General features: G+C 50.1%; 1 protein-coding gene and 1 pseudogene across 15 annotated transcripts; both read left to right on the top strand.

Annotated features, from left to right (window-relative positions):
- Positions 1 to 4,888: 4,888 nt before the first annotated feature.
- LOC719212 (cytosol aminopeptidase pseudogene) lies at positions 4,889 to 6,375 on the top strand (annotated as a pseudogene). The gene has a single exon (XR_013416464.1). The product of XR_013416464.1 is annotated as a cytosol aminopeptidase pseudogene (transcript).
- Positions 6,376 to 7,591: 1,216 nt separating this feature from the next.
- On the top strand, positions 7,592 to 19,316 carry CDKN1A (cyclin dependent kinase inhibitor 1A). 14 transcript variants are annotated; one of them, XM_077999079.1, is made up of 5 exons: positions 9,857 to 9,941; positions 13,858 to 13,948; positions 15,085 to 15,203; positions 15,304 to 15,753; positions 16,981 to 18,579. In XM_077999079.1, the coding sequence occupies exons 4-5, from the start codon at positions 15,309 to 15,311 to the stop codon at positions 17,028 to 17,030; spliced, it is 495 nt and encodes a 164-aa protein (XP_077855205.1). In that variant the 5' UTR covers positions 9,857 to 9,941; positions 13,858 to 13,948; positions 15,085 to 15,203; positions 15,304 to 15,308; the 3' UTR covers positions 17,031 to 18,579.
- The last annotated feature ends 1,225 nt before the right edge of the window (positions 19,317 to 20,541 follow it).

The raw sequence follows: 20,541 nt of genomic DNA, 5'->3' as shown, positions 1-20,541 counted from the left end.
GCTTGTCACTGAAATGTGAGAGTTTGTTTATTACAGGAGCTAATGTCATTCTATCACACACCCTGACTTTTCTTCATAAGTCCAATCCTAAGCTGCTAGGATGGACGTTGGAGGAGACATCAGCAATGATTGCTCCCAGCAGGTACAGGGTTGTTAGAAACCACTGAGGATAGGGAAGAGGGAATAATACCTCCTCCCTGGCTCTGAGCTTGGCTCCAGTGTGACCACTAGCATTTGGGGCGTGGGGGTTGCAGCTGTCACATTCCACAGTGGCCCCAGTGGCATTACGATTACAGATGACACTCAGAGCCACTCTAGGGAAGCAGAGGCAAGGACAAGCAGCTGATGGGGTGGGGAGCAGAAGGGCTGGGGCCACAGCCAGAGCCCTGGATCTGCCCTGACCCCAGTCTGTGTCCCCTCAGCCGAAGCCAGCACTTCCTAGGGGCTCCATTTCTCTGTCTGTATAAGAGTCTAATACACCTGTCCTGGATGGGGGAGGGAGGAGTGTATGGATGGTGAGGAGTGAGAGAATGGATCTGAAACCTGACATCACTGAGATTCCACACTACTGTGCAATCAGAGGCCCCGAACCCAAGCCCCTCAGCCTATGCTGAGGCTTTTTCTTGGGAGGGGCTTAAAAAATATGTTAGAGAAGAAAAAAAATCAAAGTGCACAGTTCCTATTATTTTGGGATCATCCAGAAGGCCGTTGTGTGCTAAGGGGCCTGGAGGGGGTGTCTTGGGAGCTTTGAAGGCAGCTCAAAGGACTGAATTCAGAATCTGTGAGCAGCTCCCTTTGCTGCCAAATGTCTATTCTCAGGTGTCACAATCGTTGAAATTCCTCCATTAGGGCTTCATTTCTTTGAATTACTTTTTGTTCTACACAAAAATGCAAGCAATGATAATCCCCAATGTGTTCAGGGTTTTAGACTTGTTCCAATAATCCTAAAAGGCACAGATAGACAGTGAGGCCCAGATACCTGGTGTGGCTACTTCTTCAATCATGCTTCTTCTGACAGAGTGATTATGGGGCAATTCGACTCTTAGGTGTATATCCAGAAACTCTTACATATGTGCCCTAGAGACATGAATAAAAATACTTATAGTAGCCCTATGTATAATAACAAAAACTGGCGATAACCCAAATGCCCATTGATAGAAGAACGAATCATCGGATATTTAAAAAACTGAAAATGGGTCGGGCATTGTGGCTCATGCCTGTAATCCCAAGACTTTGGGAGGCTGAAGCTGAAGTTTGAGCCCAGGAGTTTGAGACCAGCCTGGGTAACATAGGGAGACACCATCTCTATTGAAAAAAAAAAATTAGCCAGGCACCACGGTGTGTACCTGTGGTTCCAGCTACTTGGGAGGCTGAAGTGCAAGGATTGCTTGAGGCTGAGAGGTTAAGGCTTCAGTGAGCCATGATCACACCACTGTACTCCAGCCTGGGCGGCAAAGTGAGGCCCTGTCTCAAAACAAATAGGTAAATAAAAATAAAAATCGGAAAATGATTGAACCATGTTTAAATTATATATTGCTGCCTAACAAATCATGTTAAAACACAGTGACAACCACGATCATTTGTTTGCTCACATTATATAATTCAGTCAGGGGTTTGGCTCCACCTGTGGAGGTTCAACTGGAGCTGGGGGTCGACTCTCAAGATGGTCCTCTTATGGCTGGCAAGTTGATGATGACTGTTTGCTGGGAGATCTGCTGGAACTCTTAGCTAGTGGGCCTTGGTTATGCTGCATGTGACCTCTCCACAAGACTTCTCACAGCATGATGGTCTCAGAGTAATTGAACTTCTTACATGGTGGGTTAAGGTCCCTAAGAATCCAAAAGCAATAGAAATTATTATACCTTCTTAAGGCTTAGGTCTGGAATGCGCACAGGGTTACTTCTGTCCCATTCTATTGGCTAAAAGAGTCACTAGCCAGAAATGTTCAAGGGGAGGCAACTACAAAAGAGTGTGAATAGCCAGAGGTATACCTCACTGGGTGACATTGACTTCCACAAACCACAACCATCCACAACCATATGCATAAATATTAGGTTAGGTTATGTTTCAGTATCAAATAACCTCTACATTTCAGTGACTTCACACACAAATGGTTAATTTTTTCTTATATACATATCCAATAGAAGTTGCTGGGGCACTCTGCTCCACACATTCACTCAGGGATCCAGGCTGATGGAGGCTCCACCATGTTGTAGTGGCACCATTGCACCATCTGAGACACGGGACCTCACTTTTGCCACAACTGTGAAGGACAGAAAGAATCGAGAATTTCACCTGGCCTTAGCTCTAAAAAGACAAATGTCACTTATGTTCACATTTCATCAGCTAGGACCAGTCACACGACCCCATCTACACTGTAAGTGGGGCTGGGAAATGTTGGAGAACATCTGGAAAAATGGCTGAGCATTACTGTCTTGGCCACATGTGATAGAACTATTTAAAACAAAAGAAAGTTTTAGATAAAATGCAAGGTAGTGCTCACTTTGGGGTAGGGGTGGAACACACAAGAAAGTGTCAGTGATTTGTAATATTCTAGTTTTTGGTTTGAGCGGTGAGTGTTAATTATTTGTTAAAACAAATGAATGAATGAATAGACAAATGAATAAATAAAAGACAGGGTTCGGAAGCAGCAGCACTGAAGCCTAACCTCAGAGTACAGGCCAAAAATGACCCTTCAATAAACATTCACTGAGTTCCCAGCTGAAGCTGGTAGACCTCTCCAAGGTACAAAGATGAATAAAATATGGGCTCAGCCCCTCCAGGTGCCCAGCTTAGAGGATTCAGTAGACACATAAACCAAGCAGGTGGGCAAAGCACAGTGGAGAGTCTTGCTCAGTGGGAGCTCTGGGAATTAGAGGGAGCCTGGAGAAGGCCTCACCCCAAGTCACATGTGTTGGGTCATGAAGAATCAATAGGAATTCAAAAGGTGGAGAATGCAGTGGAGATGGGGCAAGTTGGTCAGGGACACTCAGAGAGGAAGATTTGTGCAAAGGCACAAAGAGGCCTTCACCCCTCAGGTGGCCTGTGTTCACAGCATTTCCTCACTGCCTTCTAGTCCCTAAATGATCTGATCAACTTACTCCCTCTGCACTGCACCACCCAGAACCTTCTGCAAGAGACAGGCACTTGTCCTCCACAGTGGCTGCCATGAGTGTTGGCTGCTGATGCTTACAGCCAAGTCCTTCCCTGGCCTTAGAGGAGGAAGCTCTCTTGCCTGAGGTCATGCACTTCCCTACTGCAGGGGCAGCCACATCCACATCCAGATGACTGTTTGGAAACCCAGGGTGTAAGGACCTAGCTCTCATGCTTCAACTCAGCGAACTCTGCAAGACCATCCCAGCTTCAGGAGTCCTGGTGGGATCAGCCAAGGCCTCTCTGGGCCTCCAGCCTCCAGCAGACCCCAGTTCTTCTCTCTGCCCAATTCTGTTCCTTTTATATCCAGACAAGTGTTGAATGTGAATGCACTCCCCAATAAACTTCCTTCAAGCAAAACTCTTATGTGTTTTCTGGGAAACCTACCTAAGATATCCACTAAAATACAGATGATTACTAAATTCCAAGAGATGCCTTTCCTGGGGATGTTTGCAAAGCAATTATCATTATAACTAATATTCATGGAGTGATTTCTATGTGCCAGGCTAAGCACTTTGCTTTTAAGATCACATTTAATGAGGAACACAGCCTCACAGTAAGAATACACGTCTTTTCTTTTCTTTTATTTATTTATTTTTTTGAGACAGTGTTTTGCTCTTGTTGCCCAGGCTGGAGTGCAATGGCGCAATCTCGGCTCACTGCAGCCTCCGCCTCCCGAGTTCAAGCGATTCTCCTGCCTCAGCCTCCCAAGTAGCTGAGATTATAGGCATGTACCACCATACTTGGCTAATTTTTGAATTTTTAGCAGAGACGGGGGTTTCATCATGTTTCATCATGTTGGTCAAGCTGGTCTCGAACTCCTGACCTCAAATTATCTGCCTGCCTCAGCCTCCCAAAGTGCTGGAATTACAGGTGTGAGCCACCATGCCAGGCCTATTTATTTATTTATTTATTTATTTATTTTTGAGATGGAGTTTCGCTCTGTCACCCAGGCTGGAGTGCAATGGCGCAATCTTGGCTCACTGTAACCTCCGCCTCCCAGGTTCAAGCAATTCTCCTGCGCTAGTCTCCCAAGTAGCTGGGATTACAGGTGCCTGCCACTATGCCTGGCTAATTTTTTTGTAGTTTTTAGTAGAGACGGGTTTCACCATGTTGGCCAGGCTGGTCTCAAAGTCCTGAACTCAGGTGATCCACCTGCCTTGGCCTCTCAAGTGCTGGGATTACAGGCATGAGCCACCATGCCTGGCCAGGCCTATTTATTTTTATTTTCAATTTTTTTTTTTAAGGCTAGTCAAATAAAGCAGTGGGAGTGGAGAAGGAGCAAATAAACCTGTAACTGGTTGTGATCAATTAGTTGTAAACACCACTGTACTCAGACCAACCTAAAGAAATGAATTTCTAATGGTGAAATTTCAGGCTTAGGCAGTAGTAGGCTTGGGAATCTGGAAGCGTTTGTGTTGCACAAATTCTGTCACAAATTTCCCTGCCTTAATGTATGCTCAGTCCTGATCCTTATGTTGACTGGGTAAAGCTCCCAGCAGGTCAGAGTGTTAGTTCTCAAAGTTATTCTTCTAAAAAAAAAAAAAAAAAAAAAGCCAGGCGTGGTGGCTCACGCCTGTAATCTCAGCACTTTGGAGCACTTTGGGAGGCAGAGGCAGGTGAATCACCTGAGGTCAGGAGTTGGAGACCAGCCTGGCCAACATGGTGAAATCCTGTCTCTACCAAAATACAAACATTAGGCGGGGTGAGTCGTCATCCGACGTCTGGCCGTGAGATGTTTCTGGAGCTGGGGTCTCTCCGCCGCAGACATGACGAAGGGCCTTGTTTTAGGAATCTATTCCCAAGAAAAAGAAGATGGTGTGCCACCGTTCACAAGTGCAGGAGAGAATTTTGATAAATTGATAGCTGGAAAGCTGAGAGGAACTTTGAACATATCTGGACCACCTCTGAAGGCAGGCAAGACTTGAACCTTTTATGGTCTGCATGAGGACCTCCCCAGCGTGGTGCTAGTTGGCCTCAGCATAAAGGCAGCCAGAATCGACAAACAGGGAAACTGGTGTGAAGGCAAAGAAAACATCAGAGCTGCTCTTGCAGCGGGATGCAGGCAGATTCAAGACCTGGAGCTCTCTTCCATGGAGGTGGATCCCTGTGGAGATGCTCAGGCTGCTGAGGAGGGAGCGGTGCTTGGTCTCTATGAATAAGATGACCTAAAGCAAAAGAAGATGGCCATGTCGGCGAAGCTCTATGGAAGTGGGGCTCAGGAGGCAGAAAGGAGTCCTGTTTGCTTGTGGGCAGAACTTGGCACGCCACTTGATGGAGACACAAGCCAACGAGATGATGCCAACCAGATTTGCTGAAATTATTGAGAAGAATCTCAAAAGTGCTAATAGTAAAACTGAGGTTCATATCAGACGCAGGTCTTGGATTGAGGAACAGGCAATGGGACCATTCCTCAGTGTGGCCAAAGGATCTGACAAGCCCCCAGTCTTCTTGGAAATTCACTACAAAGGCAGCCCCAATGCAAACGAACCACCCCTGGTGTTTGTTGGGAAAGGAATTACCTTTGACAGTGGTGGTATCTCCATCAAGGCTTCTGCAAATATGGACCTCATGAGGGCTGACATGGGAGGAGCTGCAACTATATGCTCAGGCATCGTGTCTGCTGCAAAGCTCAATTTGCCCATTAATATTACAGGTCTGGTCCCTCTTTGTGAAAATATGCCTAGCAGCAAGGTCAACAAGCTGGGGGATGTTGTTAGAGCCAGGAACGGGAAGACTATCCAGGTTGATAACACTGATGCCGAGGGGAGGCTCATACTGGCTGATGCGCTCTGTTACATGCACACGTTTAACCCGAAGATCATCCTTAATGCCACCACCTTAACATTAAAGTGTAGCTTTGGGGTCAGGTGCCACTGGGGTCTTTACCAATTTATCCTGGCTCTGGAACAAGCTCTTTGAGGCCAGCATTGAAACAGGGGACTGCGTCTGGAGGATGCCTCTCTTCAAACATTATACAAGACAGATTGTAGATTGCCAGCTGGCGGATGTTAACAACATTGGAAAATATAGATCTGCGGGGGCATGTACAGCTGCGGCATTCCTGAAAGAATTTGTGACTCATCCTAAGTGGGCACATTTAGACACAGCAGGCATGATGACCAACAAAGATGAGGTTCCCTATCTACGGAAAGGCATGACCGGGAGGCCCACAGAACTCTCATAGAGTTCTTACTTAGTTTCAGTCAAGACAATGCTTAGTTCAGATACTCAAAAATGTCTTCACTCTGTCTTAAATTGGACAGTTGAACTTAAAAGGTTTTTGAATGAATGGATGAAAATCTTTTAAAGGAGACAAAGGATGGTATTTAAAAATGTAGAACACAATGAAATTTTTATGCCTTGATTTTTTTTTTCATTTTAAACAAAGATTTATGTGTTTTTTTTGTTTGTTTGTTTGTTTTGAGATGGAGTCTCGCTCTGTCGCCCAGGCTGGAGTGCAGTGGCGCCATCTCGGCTCACTGAAACCTCTGCCTCCTAGGTTCAAGTGATTCTCCCCTCTCAGCCTCCTGCATAGCTGGGACTACAGACGCCCACCACCATGCCCAGCTGATTTTTGCATTTTTAGCAGAGACGGGGTTTCACCGTGTTGGCCAGGCTGGTCTCAAACTCCTGACCTTGTGATCCACCCGCCTCGACCTCCCAAAGTGCTGGAATTACAGGTGTGAGCCACCAAGCCCAGCCAGTATGTTTTTAATTGAGAAGCAAAATTGTACTTCGGATTTGTGATGCTAGGAACATGAGCAAACTGAAAATTACTATGCACTTGTCAGAAACAACAAATCCAACTTTTTGTGCAAAAAAAAAAAAAAAAAAATACAAGCATTAGCTGGGCACGGTGGCGCATACCTGTAATCCCAGCTACTTGGGAGGCTGAGGCAGAAGAATTGCTTGAACCCGGGAGGCAGAGACTGCAATGAGCTGAGATTGCACCACTGCTGACTTGGTCTCAAAAAACAAAACAAAACAGAAAAATAAAATGAAAACAAAAAGCCAAGGCTGCTTCTGCTCAATAATGTTCTATCTTTGTTCCGCCTCTTCTCTGGGGTCTCACTTCTTGGGAGCCTGTGTGGAGGTGAATTCCTCTGAAAGCTGACTGCCCCTATTTGGGACTCCCCAGTCTCTTTCTGAGAAATGGTGATACTGTTCCCAGCACTTCCTCTCCCTTCCTAGGCAGCTCCTGCAGCCACCACCGAGCCTTCCTCACATCCTCCTTCTTCAGGTTTGGGCTTTCCACCTTTCACCATTCCCCTACCCCACGCTGCTCCACCGCAGTCTGGGGAGGGGGCTGGTCTGGGTGCTCTTGTCCCCCATGCTGAGCCTCCCTCCATCCCTATGCTGCCGGCTTCCTGGGAACATGCTTGGGCAGCAGGCTGTGGCTCTGATTGGCTTTCTGACCGTCAGGAACATGTCCCAACATGTTGAGCTCTGGCATAGAAGAGGCTGGTGGCTATTTTGTCCTTGGACTGCCTGTTTTCAGGTGAGGAAGGGGATGGTAGGAGACAGGAGACCTCTAGAGACCCCAGGTAGACCTTGGCCTGTTACTCTCAATAGGGTATGTGATCTGCCGGCAGATCCTTGGGACAGGGCTGGGATCTGGTGCATGTGTGCTTGTGTGAATGTGTGCTGGGAGTCAGATTTGTGTGTGACTTCTAACAACCTGCTCCCTTGCCTTCCTCAGGGCAGAGGTCCTCCCTTAGAGTGTGTCTGTGTACACATTCAAGTGCATGGCTGCAAACTTTTTTTTTAAAGCACCGAATAGTACTAGACACTTAGTAGGTACTTAAGAAATATTGAATGTGGTGGTGGTGGTGAGCTAGAAATTATAAAAAAAATTATTTCCCAAAAACAACAACAAAAAGAATTATTTCATTGTGAAGCTCAGTACCAGAAAACTGTAAATAATTCATTACAAGCCTTTATTAAAAAAATTTTTTTCCCCCAAAGTAAACAGACAATGTCTAGTCTATTTGAAATGCTTGAAAGCAGAGGGGCTTCAAGGCCGTGGGAGGAGATGCCTATCCTCTGCTGGACATTTGACAACCCACCCTTTGGATGGTTTGGATGTATAGGAGGGAAGGTGCAGACAGCAGTGGGGCTTAGAGTGGGGTCCTGAGGCCGTGCTGTGGCCTTTCTGGGGTTTAGCCACAATCCTGGCCTGACTCTAGGACCAGGCAGGCCGAGGGGGTCTGCTGCTGTGTCCTCCCACCCCTACGGGCTCCCATTCACACAGCAGAGGAGAAAGAAGCCTGTCCTCCCTGAGGTCAGCTGTGTTAAAGGAAGAAGACTGGGCATGTCTGGGCAGAGATTTCCAGACTCTGAGCAGCCTGAGATGTAAGTAATTGTAGCTGCTCCAAGCCTGGGTTCTGTTTTTTAGTGGGATTTCTGTTCAGATGAACAATCCATCCTCTGCAATTTTTTAAAAGCAAAACTGCAAATGTTTCAGGCTCAGAAAGGAGGCAAAGGTGAAGTCCAAGGGAGGGCAGGGGTGTGCGGTAGATGGGAGCGGATAGACTTGTCATTCATCTCTGTGTCTGTCAGAAGCACCAGTAGACACTTCCAGAGTTGTCCTTTTTTTATGTCATCTCCATAAACCATGTGCAAATGAGGGTTATTTGGCATTTTTGTCATTCTGGAGCCACAGAAATAAAGGATGACAAGCAGAGAATCCTGGGCAGGAGGCAAAAGGCCTGTGTTCCAACTATAGTCATTTCTTTGCTGCATGATCTGAGTTAGGTCACTAGACTTCTCTGAGCCCCAGTTTCCCCAGAAGCGTACAGGGGCTATGTGGGGAGTATTCAGGAGACAGACAACTCACTCGTCAAATCCTCCCCTTCCTGGCCAACAAAGCTGCTGCAACCACAGGGGTTTCGTCTGTTGAGGTGAGTGTAGGGTGTACAGAGATTGGTTCAATGTCCAATTCTTCGGTTTCCCTGGAGATCAGGTTGCCCTTTTCTGGTAGTGTCTCCAATTGCCTCCTTCCTGGAAGCATGTGACAATCAACAACTTTGTATACTTAAGTTCAGTGGACCTCAATTTCCTCATCTGTGAAATAAACGGGACTGGAAAAGCATTCCGGCCTCAAGATGCTTTGTTGGGGTGTCTAGGTGCTCCAGATGCTTCTGGGAGAGGTGACCTAGTGAGGGATCAGTGGGAATAGAGGTGATATTATAGAACTTTTCTGGAAATTGCAGAGAGGTGCATCGTTTTTATTATTTATGAATTTGTATTTATTAATGTCATCCTCCTGATCTTTTCAGCTGCATTGGGTAAATCCTTGCCTGCCAGGTCGGACTCCCCGACCCCCAGAGTGGGTCAACGGTGGGCCAGAAAGGGGGCTCATTCTAACAGTGCTGTGTCCTCCTGGGGAGTGCCAACTCATTCTCCAAGTAAAAAAAGCCAGATTTGTGGCTCACTTCGTGGGGAAATATGTCCAGCGCACCAACGCAGGCGAGGGACTGGGGGAGGAGGGAAGTGCCCTCCTGCAGCACGCGAGGTTCCGGACCGGCTGGCCTGCTGGAACTCGGCCAGGCTCAGCTGGCTCGGCGCTGGGCAGCCAGGAGCCTGGGCCCCGGGGAGGGCGGTCCCGGGCGGCGCGGTGGGCCGAGCGCGGGTCCCGCCTCCTTGAGGCGGGCCCGGGCGGGGCGGTGGTATATCAGGGCCGCGCTGAGCTGCGCCAGCTGAGGTGTGAGCAGCTGCCGAAGTCAGTTCCTTGTGGGGCCAGAGCTGGGCGCGGATTCGCCGAGGCACCGAGGCACTCAGAGGAGGTGAGAGAGCGGCGGCAGACAACAGGGGACCCCGGGCCGGCGGCCCAGAGCCAAGCCGAGCGTGCCCGCGTGTGTCCGTGCGTGTCCGCGAGGATGCGTGTTCGCGGGTGTGCGCTGCGTTCACAGGTGTTTCTGTGGCAGGTGAATGACGGGCGTGGATCGGTGCGCGCTCGGCTTGCGCACACGGTATCTGTAAGTGCGCGGGTGACGGGGGTCGGGATGTGCCGGAGACCCCGGGCAGAGAGCGGGATTACCAGTACAGGGATCCCCGGTCACGATCCCCGCCCCTGGAAACCCAGCTGGGGCGAGGGAGGGCGTGGACCGGACTGCTCTGAGAGCTCGCCTTTGGCTGCGGTTGGCTGCAGGCCCCAGGCGCAGTTTGCTCGCGGCCTGGGGATGAAGTCCGTGTCCCTGGAGGGGCCCAGGAGGGGCGAGGAAAGCGGAGTGGAGTAAATTCGTCTAGGATCGGTCCTAGGCGGCTCTCGGATCCAACTGGCGCCGCCCTGGCCCAGGTCCCAGGTTCAGGTCCTCTACGCCACTGTGTCCACCACCTGGCTGGGCACTGAGGTCAGCGCGGGCTGTTTCCCGGCCCTTGGGAGTGTGCCAGGACACGTCCCCTAAGGACAAACGAGGAGGTGACTCATTGTGACAAGGAGACCCCAGGGAACGGACTGTATGAGGTCAGAACCCCGCCCGGGAAGGGGTACAGTGGGACTCCCGAAGCCCTCTCCCCTGCCCCGCCGCGGTCTCCGTCCTCCCATCGGCACAGTGACCTATTTGGCTGGAACAGCTTGTTCCCAGGGAAGCAGGGCACCGGAGGTCCAGGACACCGCGTCGGGTCCCCGCTTCGCTAGGGGTCGGGGAGTCCCGACTCTGCGCTGGGCGGGCTCCAACCAGCCTGTCAGTCGGGGAAGGGCAAGGGTCTCCTCTAACTCTTTCCCACCGCGGCCGGGAGAATCACGGCCCAGCCTGCCCTCGGGTCGGGGCGCTGGACTCCGGGGCGAGAGCAGAGCCCACGCCTGGGTGGGAGGTGGTAAGGGGTCAGGTCTTTGCGGGGTGGGGATTCTGGGGGGCACGACGCTGCTCAGGGCCTCCATCAGCTGCCTCGGTGGCGCCCCGACCTAGCCCAGATTCCCTCTCGGAAAGCGACAGGGCTGAGCGGAGCAGGGGGGCGAGTCGCCCCCTGGGGCGCCGCCACTTGGCGCGGATCACAGCGCATCCTCTCGGTCCAGAACCCCTGGGGGACACTTGCGCCCTCTTCGTGCGGAAAAGCATCTTGGAGCTGGGTTTGGAACTTGGGGCGCCCAGGCAGCTTCCCTTCTCCTTCCCTCCCTCCACGTCGCGTTTCTGGGAGGACTTGCGAGCGGTTTTGTTTTCGTTGCTCCCGTCTATTTTTATTTTCCAGGGATCTGACTCATCCCATGCTTTGGGCGTGGAGATAAGGTGGAGGGGTCGGCTCCCGGCGCGCGCGTGTGTGTGTGTGTGCGCGCGCGCGCGTGTGTGCGTGTGTGTGTGTGTGTCAGAGACGGCACAAGAGCGCGCGGTTTCCCAACAGCGGCGGGAGTTTCGGAAGCCTGGCCGGCTCAGCGTGACGTGTTCGCGGCGCCCCCCCGCTGTCCCCTCCCATGCTCCCCCTCCCCACCCCAGGGTGACGCGCAGCCGGAGTGGAAGCAGAGTTTTGGCGGGCGAGCAGCGCCTTGCAGGAAACTGACTCATCACTACTCCCTCCCGCAGTCCGAGGCTCTGCCCACGCACCTCCCACCCCGCGCGTGATTTCCTGGAGGCCGGCGCCCCCTCCCGGCCCTGGCGGTAATAGCACACCGGCTTTCCCGCGGAGTGGGGCTGGCCGGCGCGAACCGCCGCGGCTACTCCGAGAATAACCCCTATGCCATTACCACCCCTTCAAAGGAGCACTCCTTAGATTCAACAGTATTTACTGAGCTCTTACTGGAAATTAAAATATGGCTGAAGTCTAAGGCAGCAAAGCCAATAAAGGAGGCTATTTTCAGTTGTTTGTAAAACACGGGTTTACGTTTCTGTTTTCTTTGGGCTGAAAGTTATTATGACAATGAGCATGAGAGCAGATTTTGATGGGGGAGGAGAGGCCTATAAGAGCCATAAGAGAAGGATGGGTGGTAGAAGAGGAGAGGGTACCTGCCTAGATCCTAGTCCTGTCTTGAGCTCCCGGGAGCCAGGGAATATCCAGCTCCTTGATGAAGCCCTAGGCGGGCTCCTCCTCCTTGTGCCTATGATGTATTGAGACCAAGAATGTCCATTTCAAACACACCAGTGTGTCCCCCTTTGGCTGGCACCCCAAGAGTGCCCATCTGAGGAACGGTGCCAAACACTTGCTTGAAACTTCAATTTGGATTAAGTTGGTCTCAAGAGGCAGGGATTTTTCAAAATCTATATTTTGAAAAAGCTCCCTAGGTGCTTCTTTCTTTTCTTTCTTTCTTTCTTTCTTTCTTTCTTTCTTTCTTTCTTTCTTTCTTTCTTTCTTTCTTTCTTTCTTTCTTTCTTTCTTTCTTTCTTCCTTCCTTCCTTCCTTCCTTCCTTCCTTCCTTCCTTCCTTCCTTCCTTCCTTTCCTTTCCTTTCCTTTCTTGCTTGCCTGCCTGCCTGCCTGCTTGCTTGCTTTCTCTCTCTCTTTTTCTTTCTTTCTTTCTCTTTCTTTCTTTCTTTCTTTCTTTCTTTCTTTCTTTCTTTCTTTCTTTCTTTCTTTCTTTCTTTCTTTCTTTCTTCTTTCTTTCTTACAGAGTCTCACTCTGTCACCCAGGCTGGAGTGCAATGGCACCATCCTGGACTCAAGCAGTCCTCCTGTTTCATCCTCCCAAGTAACTGGGACCACAGGTGTGACCCTCCATGCCCAGCATTTTTTTTTTTTTTTTTTGAGACGGAGTCTCACTCTTTTGCCCAGGCTGGAGTATAGTGGCATGATCTTAGCTCACTGCAACCTCCACCTGCTGGGTTCAAGCAATTCTCCTGCCTCAGCCTCCCAAGTAGCTGGGGCTACAAGTGTGCACCACCACGCCTGGCTAATTTTTGTAATTTTAGTAGAGATGGGGTTTTGCCATCTTGGCTAGGCTGGTCTTGAACCCCTGACCTCAGATGATCTGCTCGCCTTGGCCTCCTAGAGTGCTGGGATTACAGATGTGAGCCACTGCACCCAGCCACCGAGCTAATTTTTATTTACTTTTATTTTTAGTAGAGACGGGGTCTCACTGTGTTGCCCAGGCTAATCTTGGACCCCTGGGCTCAAATGATTCTCCCATCTCTGCCTCCCAGAGTGTTAGGATTACAGGCATGAGCCACTGCCCCTGGCCTCCCCAAGTCATTCTGATGGGCCTCTCTGGTTAAGAAACCTCAAAATTAGAGAGGGAGTGGGGTTCAACACTAGAGCACAGGACTCAGGGCAAACAGGCCTGGGTTCAGATCCTGGCTGTGCCACTTGTGAACTGTGTGATGTTGGGCAAGTCACTTAACTTCTCTGAGACTTGGTTGCCTCTTCTGTATAAAGGGAGCTAATAGATATCCACTTTTTAGGAGGACTGATATTTTTAAACTGCTTAGAACAGCCCCCAAACATAAAAATATATAAATAAATCCCAACTCATGCCTAGCGGAGGGTGGACAGAGGTTATTTGAGGGCTCTGTCCACTGTACTGGGTGACCCCTTTATGGGACAGTGGCCTTTGGCCTTTTTAGCTGTATGACTTAGGGACAAGTCTCATATCTCTTCCATCTCCTGCCGTTTAAACTTGGTGTGAAGTTACCAAGAGCCTCCTCTTCCAACCAGCTGGGACGTGAAACTGTGGGCTGCACTGATCACAAGCAGTGGGGTGAGGTGGGGTGGAGCAGATGTGGCATGTGTCCCGGGCTTCCTGCCTCAGGAGGACTCAGCAGAGCTTTCCCCCCCAGAGCCTGCAAGTTGGGACTTGTCCCTAGGAAAACCCAGTTGCTGCCAAGGTCGTGCAGTCACTCAGCCCTGGAGTCAAGCCAGAGCAGGCAGGTAGGTGCCAGGGCTCCCTCATGGGCAAACTCACCCTCCGTTTTCCCTCTCCTGAAGTGGGAGGAGAGGAGCCAGGTAGACCAGCCACCTTTAATTTTCTTTGCCTGCAAAACGGGTTCCTTGGACACAGGCAACACGGGGCAGAGGCTGCCAGGTGTCTAGACTTCAGATCACCTGATGTGCCTGGCAGGATGTGGCTCAGCCTGGGAGAAATCATCCCTTGCGCTGCCCCGCCCGGCCCCTCCTTACCCCTAGGCCACCCGCCTGACGACATCCTTGGGAAAGGCCCTCAGCCTACAGCACCTGTCAGCTGCTGTCTGAAGGAGGTAGTTGGCAGGGGGAAGTGATAGGGAGGAGGCTCAATAAAACTGAAGGCAGAGAGGAATAATCATACTTCTGTTTTCCATGCACTTCTGTATACGAAGTGCTGCTGGCACGTTACCTACATTAACTCAGTTAATTCTCATGTCTATCCTCTGAGACAGTAATATCCCCATTTTATAGACAAGGAAAATAGAGCTCAGACAAGTTAAGTTGCTTGCCCAGGGTCACCTAGTAAAACCTGGACTCCAACCCAGATGATCTGAGTCCAGAGCTCTCCTGCTTAACCACCAAGACACAGCCTTTCACTCAGCTCTGTTCTGTCTGCCTTGCGCATGGACTCCCTGATCAATTGCTTGAGTAGGTGTCCGTAGCCATGCTCTTTAAACTTGCACATGGCCCATTTAAGGGTGAGGAAACTGAGACCTAGAGATATTAAGTGGTTTTTTAAAGCTTACGTAGTAACTGGCAGAGCTAGGACCACAACCCGGGTGTTTTTTGCCCCAAAGTCCAGGGTAATTTTACTTGGTCGAGCAGGGTTACCCTACTTGGGGATCTGGGTAGGGGGATTCAGGAGGCTGGAGGAACTGTCCGACTGTTCCTTCTTCTGATAATTGACCGCCTGGCCATGGCTAGGATTAGGAAACTGCTGGACTCTGGCAATTCACATGTATTTGAGGGGCATTCACACCCATGAGGGACACCTCTGGGGGGAAAACAAATTGATTTTAGCTGAAAATACCTGGTGGCAAACAGGACCCTGGTCCTTGCTCTTGCAGTAAATTTGCCTTTGTTGACATTAGCTTGCCCTTCAGTTGCCTGCTCTGCCAGTGACCTTGGGGTGCCAGGCTGGCTGCGCTCTGCTGGTGGGGGTCAGGCCTCCTGTGGGAAGGACGCAGGAAGACCAGCTGGAAGGAGCGAGAGAGACCCTCTGGTAGGAAGACGTCACCTGAGGTGACACAGCAAAGCCCGGCCAGGTAACATAGTGTCCAGTCTCCATGGTGACCAGGGCCTTTCTTGTGTCTCTGCTGCAGGCGCCATGTCAGAACAGGCTGGCAGTGTCCGTCCGAACCCATGCGGCAGCAAGGCCTGCCGCCGCCTCTTCGGCCCAGTGGACAGCGAGCAGCTGAGCCGCGACTGTGATGCGCTAATGGCGGGCTGTATCCAGGAGGCCCGTGAGCGATGGAACTTCGACTTTGTCACCGAGACACCACTGGAGGGTGACTTCGCCTGGGAGCGTGTGCGGGGCCTTGGCCTGCCCAAGCTCTACCTTCCCACAGGGCCCCGGCGGGGCCGGGATGAGTTGGGAGGAGGCAGGCGGCCTGGCACCTCACCTGCTCTGCTGCAGGGCACAGCAGAGGAAGACCATGTGGACCTGTCGCTATCTTGTACCCTTGTGCCTCGCTCAGGGGAGCAGCCTGAAGAGTCCCCAGGTGGACCTGGAGACTCTCAGGGTCGAAAACGGCGGCAGACCAGCATGACAGGTGAGGACATGTGCAGGGAAGGACGTTGTAAGGGACCAGGATTCTCAGAATCCATGGTCCAAGGGCTGACCTGTCTGGTCCTAGTCCAGAGTGCTCCTTAGGTAGAAGGAAACAGGCCCAGAGAGGGGAAGCAACCTCCCTGAGGTCACACAGCAAGTAGGCAGCAAAGACCAACTAGCTAACATTTATTGGGAATGTTCATTATGCCAGGCCCTTTGCCAAGCTTCTAAGGTAGATTTATTTAGTCCTTGTAGCAATGTTATACCATAAGACATTCTTGTCACCCTCCCTGCCTTTCTTTTTGAGACGGGTGTCTTAACTCTGTTGGCCAGACTGGAGTGCAGTGTTGTGATCATGGCTTACTGCAACTTCAAATTCCTGGGCTCAAGCGATCTTCCTGCCTCAGCCTCCTGGGTAGCTGGGAAGCTGGGACTACAGGCGCACACCACTATGCCCGCTAATGCACACCACTATGCACAACACTAATTTTTTGAGTTGGGGTAGAGACAAGGTCTCACCATGTTGCTTGGGCTGGTCTTGAACTCCTGAGCCCAAGCAATCCTCCTGCCTCAGCCTCCCAAAGTGTTGTGATTACAGGCATGAGCCACCGTGCCCGTCCCCTTGCCATCCTTTTAAGGCAAGAAAACCAGGCTCAGAGAGGTAGAGTGATTTGTCTAAGGTCTCAAAGGGAATTTGCAGTTGGGTCAGGACTGATTATAATAACAACTACTAACGTTTCTATGGGCACGGCATTGTGCTGAACACTTTCATGGATTTCGTAACAGAATCCCTAGATCACCACTGTCCAGTAGAACTCTGCAGGGATGGGAGTGTCCTGTGCAGGGGCCACGAGCCACATACGGCTGTTGTGCATTTGACACACAGCTCATGTGACTGAGGAACTGAATTGTTCATTTGATTTGATTTTAGTCTGTTTAAACAAGCACACAGAGCTAGTAGTGGCTCCTCTACTGGGCAGCTTGGCTTACAGCAGACCCCTGGGTGCAGGTGTGGTGACTGACAAAATCACATCCGTGAAGCATGGTGGGACACTCCGTAAATACCCCTTAAGAGACAGAGTGAGCGTTCCCCGAGTTCTTCCTATCCTCAGCAGTCGGCCCTGTCGGCCGCAGGGAAGGGTGTCCTGGCCTCCTGCTGTCTGCCTTGGGTGGGCAGCTCTGCCGCGTCCTCTTCCTCTTGGCCTGGCTGACTTCTCTCTCTCCTCAGATTTCTACCACTCCAAACGCCGGCTGATCTTCTCCAAGAGGAAGCCCTAATCAGCCCACAGGAGGCCTGCAGTCCTGGAAGCGCGAGGACCTCAAAGGCCCTCTCTACATCTTCTGCCTTAGTCTTTAAGTTTGTGTGTATTAATTATTATTTGTGTTTTAATTTAAACACCTCCTCATGTACATACCCTGGCTGCCCCCTGCCCCCCAGCCTCTGGCCTTAGAATTATTTAAACAAAAACTAAGCAGTTGAATGAGAGGTTCCTAAGAGTGCTGGGCATTTTTATTTTATGAAATACTATTTAAAGCCTCCTTATCCCATATTCTCCATTTCCTCTCTCCTGGAGGTCGGGTGGGCTGGCTTCATGCCAGCTACTTCCTCCTCCCCACTCGTCCGCTGGGTGGTACCCTCTGGAGGGGTGTGGCTCCCTCCCCTCGTTGTCACAGGGGGTTATGAAATTCACCTCCTTTCCTGGACACTCAGAACGAATTCTTTTTAATTTGAGAAGTAAACAGATGGCACTTTGAAGGGGCCTCACTGAGTGGGGGCATCATCAAAAACTTTGGACTCCCCTCACCTCCTCTAAGGTTGGGCAGGGTGACCCTGAAGTGAGCACAGCCTAGGGCTGAGCTGGGGACTTGGTACCCTCCTGGCTCTTGATACCCCCCTCTGTCTTTTGAAGGCAAGGGGAAGGTGGGGTCCTGGAGCAGACCACCCCACCTGCCCTCATGGCCCCTCTGACCTGCACTTGGGAGCCCGTCTCAGTGTTGGACCTTTTCCCTCTTTGGCTCCCCCTGTAACTTTTGAGGAGCCCCAGCTACCCTTCTTCTCCAGCTGGACTCTGCAGTTCCCCTCTGCTGCTGTCCCTCCCTCTTGCCCTTTTCCTCCAGTACCCTCTCAGCTCCAGGTGGCTCTGAGGTGCCCGTCCCACCCCCATCCCCAGCTCAATGGACTGGAAGGGGAAGGGACACACAAGAAGGGCACCCTAGTTCTACCTCAGGCAGCTCAAGCAGCGACTCCGCTCCTCTTTTAGCTCTGGGGTGAGGGTCCCGTGTGGTGGCACAGGCCCCCTTGAGTGGGGTTATCTCTGTGTTAGGGGTGTATGCCATCATACACCCCATGGGAGTAGATCGTTCTAGGAGGGAGACACTGGCCCCTCAAATCGTCCAGCGACCTTCCTCATCCACCCCATCCCTCCCCAGTTCATTGCACTTTGATTAGCAGCTGAACAAGGAGTCAGACATTTTAAGATGGTGGCAGTAGAGGCTGTAGACAGGGCATGTCACGTGGGCTCCCATGGGGCTGGGAGTGGTTGTCTTTCTTGGCACTAACGTTGAGCCCCTGGAGGCACTGAAGTGCTTAGTGCACTTGGGGTGTTGGGGTCTGACCCCAAACACCTTCCAGCTCCTGTATCATACTGGCCTGGACTGTTTTCTCTCAATTCCCCATGTGTCCTGGTTCCCCTGTCTCTCCACCTAGACTGTAAACCTCTCGAGGGCAGGGACCACACCCTGTACTGTTCTGTGTCTTTCACAGCTCCTCCCACAGTGCTGAATATACAGCAGGTGCTCAATAAATGATTCTTAGTGACTTTACTTGTAATATTACTATTGTGGTCATTATACCTTATTATAAGAATAAATAAATGGGCTTTTGGGAAGGCTTTCATAATTTAAAAAATAATTTTAAAAATTAAGCATTTAAATTTAGAGAATGCAGAAAACTTAGCAAACAGAAAGACTATGCTGCAGAAAACAAACAACAACAAAACAAAAACTGCTGTCACACCTCTGCAAAGATCACCACTGTCAACATTTTGGTTTGTTGTGTAATCTTTTTGTAAAGAATATATTACAGCTTAACATCATTACTCATCAGATAAATGCAAATTAAGATACCACAATAAGATACCACCATATACTTACCAGAATGACTAAAATTAAAAAGACTGACAATGCCAAGTGTTGACAAGGTTGTAGAGCAATTGGAGCTCTTATTTAAAAAACTGTTTGGGCCAGGTGCAGTGGCTCACACCTATAATCCCAGCACTTTGGGAGGCTGAGACAGGCAGATCACTTGAGGTCAAGAGTTTGGGACCAGCCTGGCCAACATGGTGAAATCCCTGTCTCTACTAAAAATACAAAAATTAGCTGGGCATGGTGGTGCACGCTTGTAATCCCAGCTACTTGGGAGGCTGAGGTGGGAGGATCGCTTGAACCCAGGAGGCAGAAGTTGCAGTCAGCTGAGATCACACCACTGTACTCCAGCCTCTTCCAGGGTGACAGAGTGAGATTCATCTCAAATAAATAAATAAATAAATACAAACTGTTTGACAATATCTTCTAAAGATGCCTACCTTCATGGCTACCTCATGACCCAGTAATTCTATTCCTAGATCTGTTCTCGAGAGAAATGAGTTCATATTTCCACTGAAAGACACGTAAGAATGTTCTACACAGTGACTCACACCTATAATCCCAGCACTTTGGGAGGCTGAGGCATGAGGAGGACTTGAGTCCAGGAGTTTGAGACCAGTTTGGGCAACATAGTGAGACTCTATCTCTACAAAAAAAAAAAAAAAAAATTAGCCAGGCGTGGCGGAGGGTGCCTGTAGTCCCAGCTACTTGGGAGGCTGAGGTGTGAGGATCACTTGAGGAGCTTGGGAAGTCGAGGCTGCGGTGAGCCCTGACTGCAGCACAGCACTCCAGCCTAGGCAACAGAGTGAGACCTTGTCTGTCCCTCTCAAAAAGGAAAAAAAAAGAAAAAACAAAAAGAATGTTTCCAGCAGCATTATTCTTAACAGACCCAAGCTAGAAATAACTGAAATGTCTCTAACAGAATAGATATGCAAATTGTGGTATATTTATATAGTGGAAAGTTGTCCAACATTCGAAAGAACAAGGTACTGTTACATGCATCTTCTGGTTATCTATTAATAATTAACCACCCCAAGACTGAGTGGCTTAAAACAATAATCATTTATTTGCTCCCAATACTGCAATTTGGCCCAGAACTACTTTTCAAATGTGGAATAATTCTCTGCTGCACAGGGCAGAGCTTTCTACTAGAATCATAGAGTTCTGAAACGAGACTCTCCCCGCCCGAGGGGACTTCCAGGGACTTCACACTGTCTGCTTCTCCACAGATAAAAGTCCAGGACCAGGGCATACGCTGGGGCGTGTGACCCAAGTGCTTGTCCCATAGCCTGCACCTGTTCCAGAACCCTCTCTCGCTCCGGCCACCGCTTAAACATGGCAGCTTACCAGATCATCTAATAAATGGGCTGGAGTGGTCTTTAGTACACTGCCTCTGAAATCCAAATTAAAAAGTGGTAAGAGGGGGTAGGGGGCTGGGGGAGGGATAGCATTAGGAGAAATACCTAATATAAATGACGAGTTGATGGATGCAGCAAAACAACATGGCACGTGTATACCTATGTGTCAAACCTGCACATTGTGCACATGTACCCTAGAACTTAAAGTATAATAACAAAAAAAAAGAGAAAAAAAAGTGGTAAGAGGTGCAAGATACACTAAGTTGTCCTTTACCACAGAGGGAATG

Source organism: Macaca mulatta, chromosome 4 (assembly GCF_049350105.2).
Source record: "Macaca mulatta isolate MMU2019108-1 chromosome 4, T2T-MMU8v2.0, whole genome shotgun sequence".
In the NCBI taxonomy this organism is placed as follows: domain Eukaryota; kingdom Metazoa; phylum Chordata; class Mammalia; order Primates; family Cercopithecidae; genus Macaca; species Macaca mulatta.
The sequence above is the reverse complement of the archived record's forward strand: the minus strand, read 5'-3'. Positions and strand labels throughout refer to the sequence as shown.

Excerpts from the sequence above, each read along its gene's own strand:
- CDKN1A (XM_077999073.1), top strand. The coding sequence starts at position 15,309 with ATGTCAGAACAGGCTGGCAGTGTCCGTCCGAACCCATGCGGCAGCAAG. Across the intron at positions 15,754-16,683 it reads GCGGCAGACCAGCATGACAG|TCTGTTTAAACAAGCACACA; the intron begins GTGAGGACATGT and ends ATTTGATTTTAG.